This window comes from Mytilus edulis, chromosome 9 (assembly GCF_963676685.1).
Source record: "Mytilus edulis chromosome 9, xbMytEdul2.2, whole genome shotgun sequence".
Taxonomy (NCBI): domain Eukaryota; kingdom Metazoa; phylum Mollusca; class Bivalvia; order Mytilida; family Mytilidae; genus Mytilus; species Mytilus edulis.
Window position 1 is genome coordinate 2,462,507 of NC_092352.1, and position 17,421 is coordinate 2,479,927.

Below are 17,421 nucleotides of genomic sequence, written 5' to 3' on the forward strand. Positions count from 1 at the left end.
GTAGCACATAAACAAACGACAACCACTGAATTACAGGCTCCTAACTTGGGACAGGCACATACATAAATAATGCGGCGGGGTTAAACATGTTCGCGGGATCCCAACCCTCCCCCTAATCTGGGACAGGGGAATAACTGTACAACATAAGAACGAACTATAAAAATCAGTTGAAATAGGCTTAACTCATCAGATGGACAAAAATACAAGTGGACGTGGCCGGGTACTTATACATCCCGACACAAAATGACATAATGAACAGATCTGAGAGTACTCGCAGTTATCTGACAGCTAGTTCAAAGCCACTAACAGCTAATAAAAAAATCATGCATCTAAGACGAAAGATTTTTTTTATCTTGTCTTAGTAGTTTTTATCTTTTGGCATCCAATAAAGATGTGATTTGAGAGCTTTGTGCTTATTTTCAATGCATAATGGATTCAGGAACCTGATGTTTAGTGGTTGTGGTTTGTTGCTGTGATTAATAACATCTTATCGTCTTTTTATATAGATGTGGCCGTTGTTTTCCTTTGTGAATGAATTAATACTAGTATTTTTTTGTTTCTCCCTTGATTACAAATTTGTATTAACGTGGTCCATTCTATCTTAAAAAACACAGTGAGAATTATTCTATCAATTCATTTTCCAGTTAAGAATTGAAACAAAATGTGCAAAATTCATTGCTTTCATACTATAGCAAACACTGATTCTATGTTACCAACAAATCATTAGGAATCATTAAATACAAAAATAACACAAAACCATATCTATAATAAAATTGTAACTTTATTCAAACTTTTGCACTCCTCATGTTTACAATGTATAATGATAACACTAATATTTGCATAGAGTTTACTGTTATCATCAACATTACTACACTCATATCTAAAAGGTATCAAGGTTCTTACCACAAAGTTAAAACGTCAAATATGTGATTATTGAAACTTGTTAATAATGGCAGAAATAAGGATTTTGACATTTTGACAGACAATTTTATAACTGTGAATCCATTCATATAGTTTTGGACTGTTTCAGTTTAGACAGGATGTTTCATCAAAACGACAAAAGTAACATACATACATCAACGTGCAGTCTCATATAATATACAAAATTTCATAGAACATGTTAACTTCTTAAATCTAGAGTTAATGAATTAAACAAACCCTTTAAACCCCGTCATTGTGCAAACTTGTTTTCTTTGATATAAATAAATTTTAAATTGTGTATAGAAATGTTGATCCGTAGTCTATGTGTCTCTAATGAACTAATTTAGTATAGAGATTATTTATCTTGCTCATTCCGTTTCAAAGAAAATATAGTTCGCCAACCAACTGTATGCTATCCAATTAAATGGCAATCAAATATGTTACTATCTTATTACATGTTATTGAAACTAAAAACTATCCAATAAAATGGCGATGAAACTTATACTATCAGATAAAATGCTGGTAAAACTTGATACCTTTAGATTCATATATTTGAACAATAATTCACACACGATTCTTTCATACAGTTGATATTTACACACCAGGATTTTGCATTGTGTTGTGTTTTGGCTATGAATTTTGAAATCACTACATAATTTCTAGATAATAGTCTTAAGTGTTATTTTTTGGTGATTCGCAATTATTTGTTCTACAAACGTTATAGTTATAACCTATTGTCTAATATTACTCCAAGCAGCACCTGTTATTCTAATCTAACTAAGGTTAATGTAATAAGCGCTCATACATATGTTTTACATGGTCACATTCTTTATGTCCGTGTTCAACGGAAGGGCCCTATAGTCCAATAGTGTTCGTTGGTTGCGGCAGCGGTTTGCCATTTAAAGTGATTTATCCAAATAAGACAGATAGTTTAATTGTGATTTCTTACAGCGTACTATACAGTATATTTCTATTTATTACTAGACGATATACGATGACCTGTAATTGGTTTGCTTATTATCGAAGGGCTTACAGTGACCTGTAATTTCTTTGCTTGCCATTGAAAAAACTACAGTTACATGTTGGGTTTTTTTTTTTTATTATCAAAGGGCCTACAATGACCTGTAGTTGTTTTGCTTATCATTAAAGGGACTTCGGTGTAGTTATTTCAGTTCTTGTTCGTTGTTAAATAAAGGATAGTTGTCACTTTGGCAATCACAACAAATCTTCATTTTTTTTATATATATATCAAATGATCTCGTTTCGTTGGTTATCCTCAAATTAAAATGATAAAACATAAGTGTTTTTTCAAATAATTGTACAGGTCAATAATCTGCCAATGAAAAACACTTATATGTTTTGTTATGTCTAAAACTTGGTGTTGCAGGTCAACCTTACGGTATACTACTGTTGCCCTTATCTACTACATAGGTCAGTATACCTAATATATCTCTAATCTAGGTGCAAAACTTATATAAAGAAAATCAATTTGTTTACTTAAGGCAAAAGGTAAATGGCGACACTGTATTTTTATCACAATGTATTCTATTCAAATAACATAGCCAAAAAATAATCTAATTTAGTTATTACAGCATGATGTGTTAATAAAATATTCTAAAAAGGTAATTATCTTGGTGGAAGACGTAGGCAGCATCTTATATATAATTAAAAATTAATTCCTATTTTATGGACTAATTGGAACAAAATTTAATTTAACTAACAATTAGAAGACTTCAAACATCGTTCTTCGTTTAAATGATGCAAATGAACAACAGATAACACACAATCATCTATGTTCTCTAATCTTTTCTATTGTTTTTAATCACTTTCAATATTCTCTAATCACTTTTATCATCTTTGCTTGAAGCACGAAAATCGATTAAAAACGTATTATATTGAAGCCCAACTTTTTTGTTAACAGTGCATAATTGTGTGCATGGTGATTGTAGTTACTAGTAAATTATATTTTTGATTATCACCAAACCTACCGTCTTGTAGTACAACAAACTGAACTAAAACAAACCTACCGTCTTGTAGTACAACAGACTGAACTAAAACAAACCTACCGTCTTGTAGTACAACAAACTGAACTAAAATAAACTTTTTTATAAGGAAGTTTGCTTGTCATATTTTGGAAATTTTGTCAGTTTTTCGGAATCCTCTGGTTTTATCCATTTGAATGCCTTAAAATAAATTGCCCATTGACCCCCATTTTTCTTTTTTTAAATCTTTTACATGTACAATAATAAGCAATCTGTTTAATTCTTATAGAATCATTGTTATTTTTTAACAGTTCTTGAGATCTTTAACTTGTTTGATAAAGCTATGAAGAATCAAGAGAGAATATTTTCCCGCCAAAATTTCAATGGCTTATATCTCGAAAACAAGCACATTGACCTATATTTTATTTTTACTCATTTGTTCCTTAATTAATCACCTATCAATATATACTCGTGTTATGAATAGCTTGCTATTTTGAGAATGAGTAGCGAACTTCCTTAAAAACAATGAAAAATAGAACGAAAATATTCACCATCTAGAAATTATAAAAGTGAGACATACATAATTGCCTTTGTGGTGTGTGTATGTAGTGTTTAGATTTCTACTAGTTGGAAAATAATAAAAGAAAAATCACACGATATATTATCTACAAATAAACAGAAAAAATCCTGCAATAATGCAATATGTTCATTAAGTATCTTTTCCTCTCTCTTGTAATAGTTCCATGAGTGTATCACATGACAATTGAAAAGTGGGATACACACATTTATGTTTGTAAGTTGCTCATAATAAAAAAAATAGCTTATTTAAATCAATGAATCTTTTAAATGTAACAATTGATTTCCCATTTAAAATGATAATACACAATTCCAGATTTTTAATTATCCCATAATTTGTTCTCATATACTTGTCGTATTTCGTAAAACATCTAATAAAATACAGCCTTAATAAACCAATAAAAATACCTGACATATTTACAATGTGAAAAATGGCCAGTGCAATTTAAATGACATTGTGGAATGGTGTTGTGCACGTGTTTATATACAGTTACAGTGAAACAATACAAATGTAGAAACAGTAGAAATGTCAAATTGTCAGGTTCTTGTACTGTAGTGTTATATGAATAATAAATGTTTCACTGTAGTGTGATATGAATAATAAATGTTTCACTGTAGTGTAATATGAATACTAAATGTTTCACTGTAGTGTGATATGAATAATAAATACTTCTGTCGGTAAAGGACACTTCTGTTAACAATAACATTATGCATAATAACAAACTGGGAATGGTTCATAGTTTTGATCCCGTATTCCTAAAGATATGTACAATACGGAAGGATGAACTACTAAATAACAAGAGGTCAATGTTAAGTCATAGGTGTCTCATACTGACTGTTAAAAGCATAAGATTTCATTCATCATATCAAAGTTTAACGTAGAAGCAATTTTACAAATATATTGCAACAAATTGTTAAATGAAAATATTTTTTTTTAATTGTTACAATGATACAAATGTCTAAGAAAAAAATGTATTTAGTTGCAGTAAGGTCGTCAAATTATTATAAACTTTTATTTAATTAAAAGATTGATACCTGAAACCATCAAGCTAAGTATTGTATCAATAAATTTATATTCATCCTACCATAGTGTACTACTATAGGAATTATCACAACAAAACTTCAGTTTGAGAAAATAAACACTATAACAATTGATAATGATACTACAATGGTCGTAAAGTAAATTATAAAAAATATTCTGTCAAAAACTAATGCGAGTGCTTTCCATTCTCTCGTTACTTTTTCCTTTCTATCTTTTTCTTCAAGTCGTTCTTTGTATAATTTGAGAAAGTTTCGTATTTCCGCCACCTTAGAATGAAGTTGTGCTAGTTGTGTGTGGTTGTCTGTTATGTCTTTTTGTACTGTTAATAAACATTCGTTGGATCCCCGCCAATCATTTGACCATTTATTGTCACTATTCACTCCCATAAAATGTGGTTTGGAAGCACACGCCATTTCTCCTTCGTTCATAAAAGGTAACACTAGATTTTCCATACATAGCATTCTGGCTACCCATGTGAACATTATCTACAAGTATTATAGATACATAGTTAGTTGTGGTCGCTACTCTTAAAATATATTATAATATCTGGAGTTATTTTGCAATTAAAAATACTTATGAAATAGTATTAACAAAAATACCGAACTTCAAGGTAAATTTAGTCTGCTTGTCTTTTTCATTTCATGACGTGGTCACTTTATTTTGGATTTATGAGGTTGACTGTTCATCTTATATCTTTCGCCCCTCTCTTAAAAAGGAGAAGTCAACAAATCTTGATATAACCAAACGTTGGAAAATATTATCCAAGATACAAGTTGAATCAAACATGGATTTATACCCAGCCCACTTGTATATTAGTTTTTTATAGCTTGGTTATGCTGATAAAATTGGTTGAATGGATTTTGGAGCGCTCAACACATGTTATTGAAATAAACTTTGATTAGTTTAAGTAGAGACATCAACCTTGCGACATTATTTAACAACGGAAATTTTGATCCTCAAATATTTTTTTCTGCTTTGTCAAATTTAAGGTAAAAACGATTCCCAATATATATGGTTGCGATATGGTATTTTTTAACAATTAACATTCTGCAAATAATTCAACGAAATTTATCAAAATTAGAATCGTATACTTAATATTTTTTTCTATTTCAAAGTGTTGGTCTTCATGTTCCGAAACTATATGGTAGCAAGGCACTTTTCAAATCCATATTTCCATTTTGTTTTTACAATCTCATCCTTCAAAATTTTTTGCTCCATATAATAGTTTGCGTAAATAAAATTGTTATTTGTTTATTTTTTCAAATGAACGTGTCTGTGAGAGTCTTTCAGAAAATTTGTAAAAAAAACCCTGTGTAATTGCAGGACCTAATCAATGATGAAAATAATGAAACACTTAGTTTAAAAACAAAAAATGGCAAATGGATATAAGAAAGTATAGAATGAGTGTCAATAAGACAACTCTCTATCCAAGTAACAATTTGTGAAAGTAAACCATTATATGTCGAAGTACGGTCTTAACACAGAGCTTTGGCTCATAACTTAAAGCAAGATATAAAGGGTCCCCAAAACGACTAGTGTTAAACCTTTCCAACAGGAACAGGAACACCAATTCTAAACTATTTAGAAACAAATAACGAGAAACATTTATGAATCACATCAATAAAAGACAACCACTAGACATCAGGTTCTTGACTAAGGACAGGTGCAAACAAATGAAGCGGATGTAAATGTTTGAATAGGTACCAACATTCACCCTTACCTGAAACATGTGTAACATCACAACAAAGAAAGACAAACTATATAATATCAATTGAAATGGCTAACCTCAATCAGAAGATGTATTAGCAAAAACAAATCTACACTGAACGAATAAATTTGATCAATGATACAATGTAAATATAAAATCAATAAAACAAGCGTGAGATGTTGAAGAATTTGAGAAAGACAACCATAACCTTCAACAAAATGCCACCAAATAGAATATTGTACAAGAATCGGCTACCTTATATGTATTATTGAAACTTTAGAAAAATTATATCAAGTAGTATCAAGTAGTATCCGATTCTCAATATTTATGAATACCTATATTAACGTTACATTATGGTATTCATTGATACATTTTCAAATCAGTAATTTTTATATTACTAAATTTGTAGTTACTTTAAAATTAAAGATTAAAAAGCCCGTACGGAATGACATTTCTAACATTTAGATAGATTAATCAATGCCAAGACTCAAGGAAGTTAGAGTGCAACTCTATCCATTTAGAAGAGTCATGTACATCCTATTGTATTTCCCTTGTGTATATCTAAATATTATATTTGTCTGAAACTGGTGTAAAAAGATGTGCGTAATTGGTTCTGACTTGAGAATTGCATTTGCTGATATACCACTGTTTCTAGATTGATTCTTTAAGGGACATCACACTGACTTGAAACAAAATATATCGTTCTTTCCATCTGATAGATATAAATTTTACTTCAGACCATAGAACTTCGAAGTTTTGTTGTCACAACATAGAAAATGCATATGACTTATTAACAAGGCTATGTGTTGGAGGCCGTACGTTGACCTATGATTGTCATTTCTATACGTTGTGACTTAGATGGAGAGTTGTCCTATTGTCACTCATATCACATCTTCTTATTTAGATGATTTATTGTTAATTATATGTACTTAAGACTCTGACCTACGATGGTACTCCAAACCCCTGAGGGTAACGTAAAGGTGCAATGTCTTGACGCTGACGCCTTTATATATTTAATATTGAAAACTTACCCTTTTAAGTGCATAAGGGACAGGTGCTCGGGCTCCAAAGAAAGTCATATTAACAACAAAAACATTTAGGAAAGATGATAGTGTAATCAACACCATGTTCAAGCAGTAGTATGTACCTACAATATAGTATGGAAATAAACAACAAATATAATCTTTCTTGTCCAACACTTTCTCCTTTTTTTATATATACCTTCCGTATTTTTGATTATGTTGAAAACTCAACAGAGGTAGTACTAAAATTGTGTATAAAGGTACAAATTGACGTTAAAAATCATCGAGTTAAAGCAATGAAACAAGATAAAAGCAGCTTACAAAACTAAACATATTACTGTGGATTCATTTATTCTTGTAAATACCATTTTTATCGTATACCTCGTATCAACAAATCATTGGAAATGTGTACTCATTTAACTTAAAATGTAGTTAATTGCTTCCGAATTTTTTTTTTGCAAAAATGGTGTTTCATTGAAAAATAATGAATCCAAAGTATGTTTTCCCCAAACTTCAATCTGTTAATATATCTGAAAAATATGACGTATACAAAACATACATATGTTAAATATAATTATGATTGTTACACAATTGATAACAGAGTTTCACTAGGTTACATTGCCATTTGCGAAACGACTTGATTACAGTGAAAAGTGTAATCTTTTATGGGAAATATGACTTGATGAAAAACATCTTATGTACTAAAGTGTGCATATTTGGTAGGTTATTGTCAAAAGCCTTGTATCGAAATGTATTATCTATTGCGAGGAGAATTCTTAGTCAGAATACAGATCTTTGTCGCAGGTTTTAGGAAGTCATTGTAAATTTGATAGCGATTAATATGTTTAACCTAAATTATAAAAAAAAATCACATAACATCCAAATAGCATTTGCTAGTTAATTCTCACAACAGAATTATATGGTTTAAATTAAAAGGAGATGTGGTATGAAAACCATTATAGGTCAAATAACGGAACCTTGGCTCCCATCGAACAGTAAGATATAAAAGGCCCCAAAAAATAACTACTTTAAAACCATTCATAAGGGAAAACTAACGGTCTAATTTTTATAAAAAAACGAGAAACGAGAAACGAGAAACCGTTGAAAACCACATCAACAAACGACAACCCCTAAACATCCTGACATATATCTAATGTAATGAATACCACATACAAACCCTGGAAAGGGATAATCAGAAAACATTAAATTGAAACAGACAAACACAATCGTCGATTTTATACAAAGACAAACAATAATTTTAGGAAATATTTCGCTGATTCAACAAAATTGAAGGTTTGGGGAGTAAGGTTATCTTTTCATCAAGAAATCCGTAATCCCTGTTTTAGTAAGCACCAATACCTAGCTATAAAACTGTTAGACTGGCTGATGTGAAAGACTTGCATAATAATGCAACTAATAACTCAAAGATGGGTAAGGCTGTGAAATAAAGCTCACATGAATTGTTGTTATATATTAAAAGAAGTCATAATGCAAATTAAGCAAATATTGCTTCTGTGAAATATAAAATAAATGTAGTTTAGAAAGAAAATACATGCAATGCGAAGGCATGGACTTGTACCTCATGTAATGGTATGGCATAATTTTATAATATGAATAATATGGGTTTGCTATTCATGGATAATCTGTTATTGCAAATCAATCAACCATTAAGTTGAAAATGAAAATATTAGTCAATTGACCAATATTTTAACAAAATTCTCAAATCTTGTATTAGAGAGGCTTCAAACAAATAGAGGACAGCGATGCCTAAAAAGGACTGGCTAAGTGGAAATATAACATGTATAAGCAGATGTTTCGTTTAACGAATCCAATTCTAGAGCGTGATCGTGTTTAACTGAATTATATTTGCATTTAATTTTGTCAATATATTTGACTTTTATGATAGTTTAACTGAATTATGTTTAACTATAAATAAATAAAAAATAATGAATTGTGTTTAACTGAATTATATTTGCATTTAATTTTGTCAATATATTTGACTTTTATGACACAGTCATATTGTTGAGAGGTTTAGTTAGCAATAAAACTAGGTTTAATCAAACCATTTTTCTACATGCCAAAATGCATATACCAAGTCAGGAATATGACAGTTGTAATCCATTCGTTTGATGAGCTTTTAATTTTGACCTTTGATTAGGAACTATCTATTTACAATTTCCCTTGGTGTTCGGTATTACTTTTAATCGTAACGGCAAAATTTGAAATGATGGATTCTGAGTTATCTAAACTTTAATTCTAGCTTTGGATATTGCTGTCTTTGTATTTATAGTGAAGGTGTTAAATAAATAAAAATGTTTAAATATCAAATTGACATCTCATGAAAAATATCCTGCTTTTTTCAAATATGTTGTAGAATAATCAGTGGTTGTTGAATGTGCCTTTCTATTGACGTTTATTTCTGATGTTGCTTGAACAGATTTTTATATGGAATCTAGAATAACGTTTTGGCATTGTCCTTTTGCATGCAGGGGAGATTGAATATGAAAGTTTATTTAAAACACGTGACGGTTCAAAAAGTATCAAAAACATGAAAAAGTATTAAAAAACAATGCAAAATAACAGAATGAAATTATGTTATCAATGTTGATATGAAATAACACTTTTTAATATGAAAGTTAGAACACATATTTTAAGAATCGACGCTGTAATACAATTAGAAATTAAATTGGCATTGATATTTTTAAACAGTACATGCATTAAATATATGCGTTGTTTTTTTAAAACATATCTGATTTTACAAAGACGTTTTAAATCATTAAATGCACAAGATTATCACAATGATTATACATACAATAAATTTATTTGCAATATAAGAATAGAACACACACATTAAAATTAAATTATATATAGAAATGCACAATCACACACTAACAAAAGGTAATGAAAGTGCAAATAATGCGACAGAAATAATATGTGCATCATTGTTTAAACTACAATGAAGTCCCTAGATGAGGGGAGAACTAATGCAGAATACTCACAGATTTTTAACAAAAGAGGGTGAGGTTAAAACCCTAGCCAGAAAGAGAGGCAGTGTGAGATGTTTGAAAGATAACTAAGAGGAATAAAGCACTTCTTCAATGAATGAAAGTGTTTCTCCAATGACAAGAGGGATTTAGGAAAGTTAGTGCAAAATGTTGTTGATGATAAATAAAGCTGAAAACACGAATTCGTGTTGAATTTTGTTTATTTGACACTAGGAGCAAATTGTGAACTCAAACGATTATTCGAACAGAAAAATAAACGTTCAATCTTTCAAAATGTTGCTAAAAGGAAGTACGTGTTTTCGGCCTAAAGAGATATAGATGGTTGACTTAAGATTTACCTTCAAACAAAACCAAAAATCTTAACAGATAAAAATAAACTGCATGTAGAGGTTCCGTTAAGACTATCGCTTAACTGGCATTTTAGTATAAAATTGATACAATGCAACACGAATATATTTTTTTTTTAATTTACTTTCATTTTAAGAATACTAGTAAATATATCAAAATAGTTATCGCCAAAAATGGACCATTGGTAAAAATTCATCAAGCAATACATGGCTATGTGTATGTCAAACGGTTGAAACACACAGACTTTTCAGTGGCATTGGAATCAAATCAGTAGGTAGGTTAGAATTGAAGTTAGATGTGAATATTTTTAAAATCATGTCGAATGACAAATTCAATCATGTTTTTTTTTATACATTTTTTAACTTATTTCTCTTCCTCACTAAAGTGTCACTCTGTTTATTACTATTTTCAAAATATAGGCTGAGGCGCAAAATACCAGCAAAGGGTCGTCTGACAGTTTTTCTCAGAATAAACTGAGTAAAAATTAATCTTGTATTCTTCATGACATTCTGAAATATTAACACCAGTCAGATTTTTTCTTTTTCCTTACTTGTTTTTCAATATAGTAGTTTAAATTGATCGCTTTGTGCTATTTGTATTTTCTGTTGAGGAAACATGGACTCCCAATTAATGGAAAAAAGTAAAACCTACCCAGGTGAGGCAACTATTATTTTATCTACCAATCAACGATGGGACATGTCAGATGAGCTGAGGGTTGATTATCTTTTAAAGCTTCATGCAACTGGCAATTGTATTTACTTTACACTACATAGTAGCACAAACTGTGAATTGATATATAAAGAAGTTGTCCTTATATCGTTTTTGATATCAAAATAAATACATTGCAAAGTACCATATGAAACTCTTCGAAGAATAATAATGCAGCAGTAATGGAAAACGTTTTATATTTTCTCAATGTTTTAATCAGGTTCGATGTGCATATTTTTTATATGAAAAATCTAGCTTTCCAAAAAAAAAGAATAATGAATGCAGCTGTTTAATAAGTTAAAAAATACATCGCAAAAATATTTATCAACAAAATGCTTATAACACATTACTAACATTAATATGTCATAAAACACCAAAAACTTTATCGTGAAAATATTTAAGGATAATTTTGATTGAAGAGAATTATGTTATTTGAGGTCGACCAGCAATTATTATCACTGAAAGGAAATAGTATACCAGAGTTACTTTAAAAAGATGAATTCTAAGTGAACAACATGACAAAAATGAAAAGCAAATGCTATATTCAATGTAATAAAATTTCTACTCTACTTGAAATCTAAAACGTTATAAAAAAGTGAATCATCGTGGATGAAATGTGATAAAGAAAACTTTATATCTACTCAACGACAGGTGATTTAAATAACAGGCATAACAAACGTGACAAATTGTTCCAAAAGTGACTGGTTTTTGTGAGTGGCAGATAATTTCTATGATCATGCACTTTGGAAGAAAAGCTTGAGAAAAGTGAATTTTTCTTATTAATTTTTGCCAAGTGTTAAAATGTGCTCAGGTCACCAGTCTTTAAAACCCTATTGTCTAGAACACCAGCACTACAACATTTCCTTACCTAAGATAGGTACACGCACTGCGGCCGGTGGTAAATTAGCCTCAAACAACAACATAAGAACGAAGAACGCCATGAAAATACTCATCCCTGTTGGAAAGATAGAAAAGCATGGTTAAGAGAAAGCATCTACGTACAGGCTTACCTAATACCGGAATCGACCCTTCCGTCGGCGTCATGTTCCCGCTATACAGAATAAGTAATATGAAGAACGCCATAAAAAGGGTCATACCTAAAACAAAAGAAAAAAATATTCGATTTTGAGCTTTTCGAAATAGGTTTATTGGGAGACGGTAGGCCATTTTTGCGAAATTTCTTTTTGTAGATTAGGTTTCAATTGTAATAAATTTCCTTTACTAGATTATGATTTTGATGATAATAGCCAAAACACCTAAAATTATAGAAAATTGTCATTTAGGGCAACGTGGAGTTCCTTGATTATTTCGGCCATATCCCTTTTTGTATATCATTGTTTTATTTAGATGAATTATTCCTTTTATAGGGATATTTAACTATTTAAGGTTATACTCTTTTTAAGAAAACCTGTAGAATATTTGTATTCACTTATAATTAAAAGTTTAAATACATTTAAATAAGCGATATGGTCTTATAAAACACTGTAAGTACGGGTTGTAATAAATGTGAAAAGGAATATCACGGAGTCTTATGGTTTATAATACCTTAACATTAGGTCAATGCTTCACTGTTTATTGAAAATATTAATACAATTGGGAGCTTTTGGCTAGCCACAAATCCAGGTTCAACCCACCATTTTTGTCTTAAAATGTCCTGTACCAATTCAGGAAAATGGCCATTTGGTTTTTTTCTCAATCGATTTATAAATTTTGAACAGCGGTATACTAATATTGCCTTAATTTATTATATTTTTTTCTCACCTTTATTTTATATATATTTTTCATTTAATTACAAATTAAACATTGTATTACATTTATCAATACAAAAAGATACTTTTCAAATAACGTATATTTGTTTTGTATTAATAGAATGAAGGGGGAAATATGCCTGTTTGAGTTCAAGTTCTGTTAAAAATAAAATGTTGATGAAAAAACCCTCACTGATCTAGGATAAAAGGGATTTTAGTTCTGATACATAAACTTAATTTTTAAAAATTAATCCTCAAAAATTTATAATTTTGTCATATGAATGCAAGAAATAGTTGCCAGTAAACGAAAACCAACAGTCAATCAATCTATCATATTGCTATTGTTCCATATATGCAGGTAATTGAAAATTTGTACATAAATTAGGCCGTTCGTTTTCTCGTTTGAATTGTTTTACATTGTCATTTCGGGGCCTTTTATAGCTGATTATGCGGATGGGCTTTGCTCATTGTTGAATGCCGAACGGTGACCAATAGTTGTTAATTTCTGTGGTTTTTTGTTTTGGTATCTTGCGGGGAGTTGTCTCATTGTCAATCATACTGCATCTTTTTTTTTATTATAGTTATAGACTTTTAAATTTCAGTTGAATGTGATCATTTATGAAAATATAAATCCCGTTTACATTCAGTAATTCACATTGTGTGTTTACACACAACTTAGAACTTGTACAATTCATTCTTTGATTTATTATTTTATATTAACCTATAACCCTATTTTGACAAAACGATGTTCATAATAAAATGTCGAATATACCAAATAAATCGAACGGATAAATCGGGGAAAATACGACTTAGGGAAAACACAGCTACCGGATTTAATTGATAAAAACAAACAATGACAAGTCGACAGTATGGTATAAAATAAACCAAGAAATAAAGAAATATACCATCCAAATATATATTAAATTCTTGAGCATAATAGTGAAAAATATTAAAGAAATCAAAACGTCCTAAGCAATAAACCTTCAATTTAATTTTATAAAATATGAATATCGATCAAATAGAGGAGGAACAAATAAAGAATAAAAAAAGTTAAATTATATAGCCATATTAACCATGCATATCTAGAACACAAAACTAAAAAAAAACTTAACCGGTATAAACTTTACAAAGTTGTGAAAATATGAACCGATACATAAGTTGATAAACAATACATTTTAAGAAGACAGGAAAATGATAATTCCAACTACAAACTCCCAAATTTGGGAGAAATAATAGCTTTATAGAGATCCAAAACATTGAAAATCATTGATAAAATCTAAGGTATGATATAACAAAACGACAAAGCAATACAAGACAGAAAAACTAAGGTCTAAACTACATAGAGCAATAAAACAGCAAATATCGAAATAAACAGATCATGCAGTATAATTAGAATTAGAATTGTAAAAAATAAAATATAACATTATATGAAAACATGTATATAATAAATCAATTTGTACGCGCTTACGTATACATTAAGTTTTACTTAATTCATTAAAATGTCGACTGAACATTTTTTTACTATTAAGAATTTGTATGTCGAAGTCATGACTGATTTGTTTTTGTGTTTGTTTTCTATAAATTGTTATTCCTTTTACGTGGAGTGTTGGTTCCATAACATCGATTACTACTGTCCGAGATTTAACACAAAGTTAACCTTTTCATCATCTTAAAAGTTATGTTAGTTCACGGTAATATCTTCAGAATAATTGACAGAAAAATCGTTAATACTGCTTGATTTACTTAATAACGTAACTATATGAATAAATCCCCTGTTTGCTAATTTCTTTCAATTCTAAAGTAAATAACACAGTTTGTAAACTGTCAATAGCAATATAAGTTCACCGTGGGACTGTCAGTTTACCAAACTTACATTATTACAATCTCAAATTATTTGTTTGTACGATTTACCAATCAATGGATAAACAAACTATACAATTTGAAATCTAATAGTCATATATAAAGAAAGAATCTTAATAAGAAAACATTATTTGATAGCCTTGCGATACAAATATCATCATACATCGATATTCAAAGAAATAAACAGCAGACAACATAGCAATAATATGATCTATTTGACGAACTACTCTTTACTTATTTTAGAAGGTAATAATAACATTAACAGCAATATTCTACTGTTGCATTTATACAGTTCTATTTTTTGAAATATATTACATATTACAAACAGCTGATTTAAGTGTGTAGGTATGCATATGTTATTTGAACAAGTTTTATCCGACATTATTTCTGGTCCCCTAGTGTGTCGTATACATGTAACATAGGTTACACTGTAATTTGTTTGTATTTCTTTTTTAAAACTCTGTACACGTTTATTACTAACACTGCACAATTCTGTGTCTTCATGAATTGTTTAATGTAGAAGTCAAAATCCCAAGGAAACAACTACATGCTTGAAAACAATCAAAGGTCACATAAATAGATAACAGGTGTACTGAAAAACAAGGAGGGAATTTCAAATTCAAAAGAAATGATAAAGCAATACGCAGATGTGGATGGCTTTCTATTGTTGCGTTCCGTGAGAGTACTCGAGGACTGAAAACTAACATTTGATTGGTTTTAATAGAATTTAAGCGGTTTACTAGGTAAATATGAAGGATATTCCTTACCAAAACAGTAGCCTTTCAGATAAATATTAGGTAAAGGTGGCCAACGAAGTTCCTCGACCCAGATATTCACAGACACGTGCGAAAAATTCCGTTAGCGCCATATTATGTCCATTGTTGGGCGATATTAAGAGTTTTCATGTGAAGTAACATGAAATATTTAGGTACAATTTACAAAAGCCTCATGTTAAGAACCACATTTACTTCTACAAAACATATTGCTCAGGAATCTGTAAATTAACTATTCAAGTGAGATATAGATTGTGCTACAGCACATATTATTAATTGATCTGTTTTTAATGCATTGTCATGGATATTTAAATCGTTTCCTATTTGTGACGCCATGAGAACAACAATCACCCGTAAACAACAAAGACAAGACATATTTTATATATATGATTCATTGCAACATGAAGTAAATAAATCCTAAAATTTAATTTGATTTTTAAGCTGAAAGTAGATAGGGGCCATAAAAGGGCCTTATTGTACCTACAAATTTACATCAGGAAAAGCCTATATGAAAGCTATATTTGTCTTAGTCTGAGTTTATTAGGACCAAATATATTGGTTATATTGGCTGAATGCACGCTTTTTTTACACAGCCTATAAAAGAGGCGAATTCTAACAGGGGATAATTCAAACTCAAGTCAAAAATAGATTGATGACGTCATGGCGAAAAAAAAGGCCTACAGACAAACAAACAAACAATATTACAACAAACACAACGTAACACACATAAGATTCGACAACACGAATCCCATTAAAAGCTGGTGGGTGATCGCAGGTGTTATGGAGAGGTCAGGGGATCCTGCTCAAAATGTGACACCCGTCGTGTTGCTTATGTTTGTACAAACGTTTGAATGTCCCCGTGTTTGAAACAGATACTGTCAAGAGGACGACAGTTCATAAACCATCGTTTCTATATCTACCATAGCTAACTCGTTTTATAACAAAATAACAAATGTCACTTTGTTAAGAGTAGACGTCCATAAAAAGTCATATATATAACAATAATTGCTATAATTATTATACAAACCAAGCATCATTTTTGCAGGTGATTCTGGCGGGATCCAAAACAAAACTAACGTTAAAGAGGTCAATAACACACAGGGTAATATCAATATATTGGCATAAAACGTTGCTCTCCTTCGTATCACAAGTGTAAAGGTTAGATCTATGAACGCATAATCGCAACAGACATAATTCATCTCATGACGTACGGCCGGAGAGTCTTTTATTTCCCAAACATTACTTTCTGTATAGTCTGCCAAGCTAAAATTTGCTTGGCCATTTTTAAACTGTAAATCGAGTTGATTACCACCGTAAGTCCATGATCCAAACTTAAGGGTACAGTTTTGTTTATCAAATGGAAAGGTCGCTACGTCTATGTTACACTGACTTCTAAATACTGCCTGTGGGAGCCATGATATATCTCCTGTATGTTGTACGATAATTAATGCATCCCTGTACTCTGTAATTCGTTTATCAGCACTAAAATGGAAAATCAGTTTTGATTTAAGACAAAATACAAACATTTTTATCAGACTTTTGTTGCCAAATAGAAGAAAAATCTGTATACATGTACAAAAGGCAACTGCAACAATTCTTGACAAACAGTCAATTAATAACAAATGCTTTGAAGAGTTACTTAAGGATATATTCTTCTGAAGTATTATTCTCGTAGACATATGGTTCTGGAATTATTTCTAAAACATGTGATACAGGTTGAAAAAAGCA

General features: G+C 30.3%; 1 protein-coding gene across 6 annotated transcripts in view; it reads right to left on the reverse strand.

Annotated features, from left to right (window-relative positions):
• Positions 1-763: 763 nt before the first annotated feature.
• Positions 764-17,421, reverse strand: part of LOC139487450 (neuronal acetylcholine receptor subunit alpha-10-like) — a 122,640-nt gene continuing 105,982 nt past the window's right edge. For 3 of the 6 annotated variants that reach the window (XM_071272237.1, XM_071272240.1, XM_071272236.1), the window contains exons 5-8: positions 16,721-17,175; positions 12,181-12,267; positions 7,261-7,376; positions 4,481-5,006 (exon numbers count right to left, since the gene is read on the reverse strand). In XM_071272237.1, the coding sequence (XP_071128338.1) occupies positions 4,602-5,006; positions 7,261-7,376; positions 12,181-12,267; positions 16,721-17,175 (1,063 nt within the window). In that variant the 3' untranslated portion in view covers positions 4,481-4,601. Of the gene's footprint in view, positions 2,945-3,022; positions 5,007-7,260; positions 7,377-12,180; positions 12,268-12,322; positions 12,410-16,720; positions 17,176-17,421 lie in introns of those variants that run through there. The other 3 variants (XM_071272239.1, XM_071272235.1, XM_071272234.1) reach the window with 2 other exon arrangements.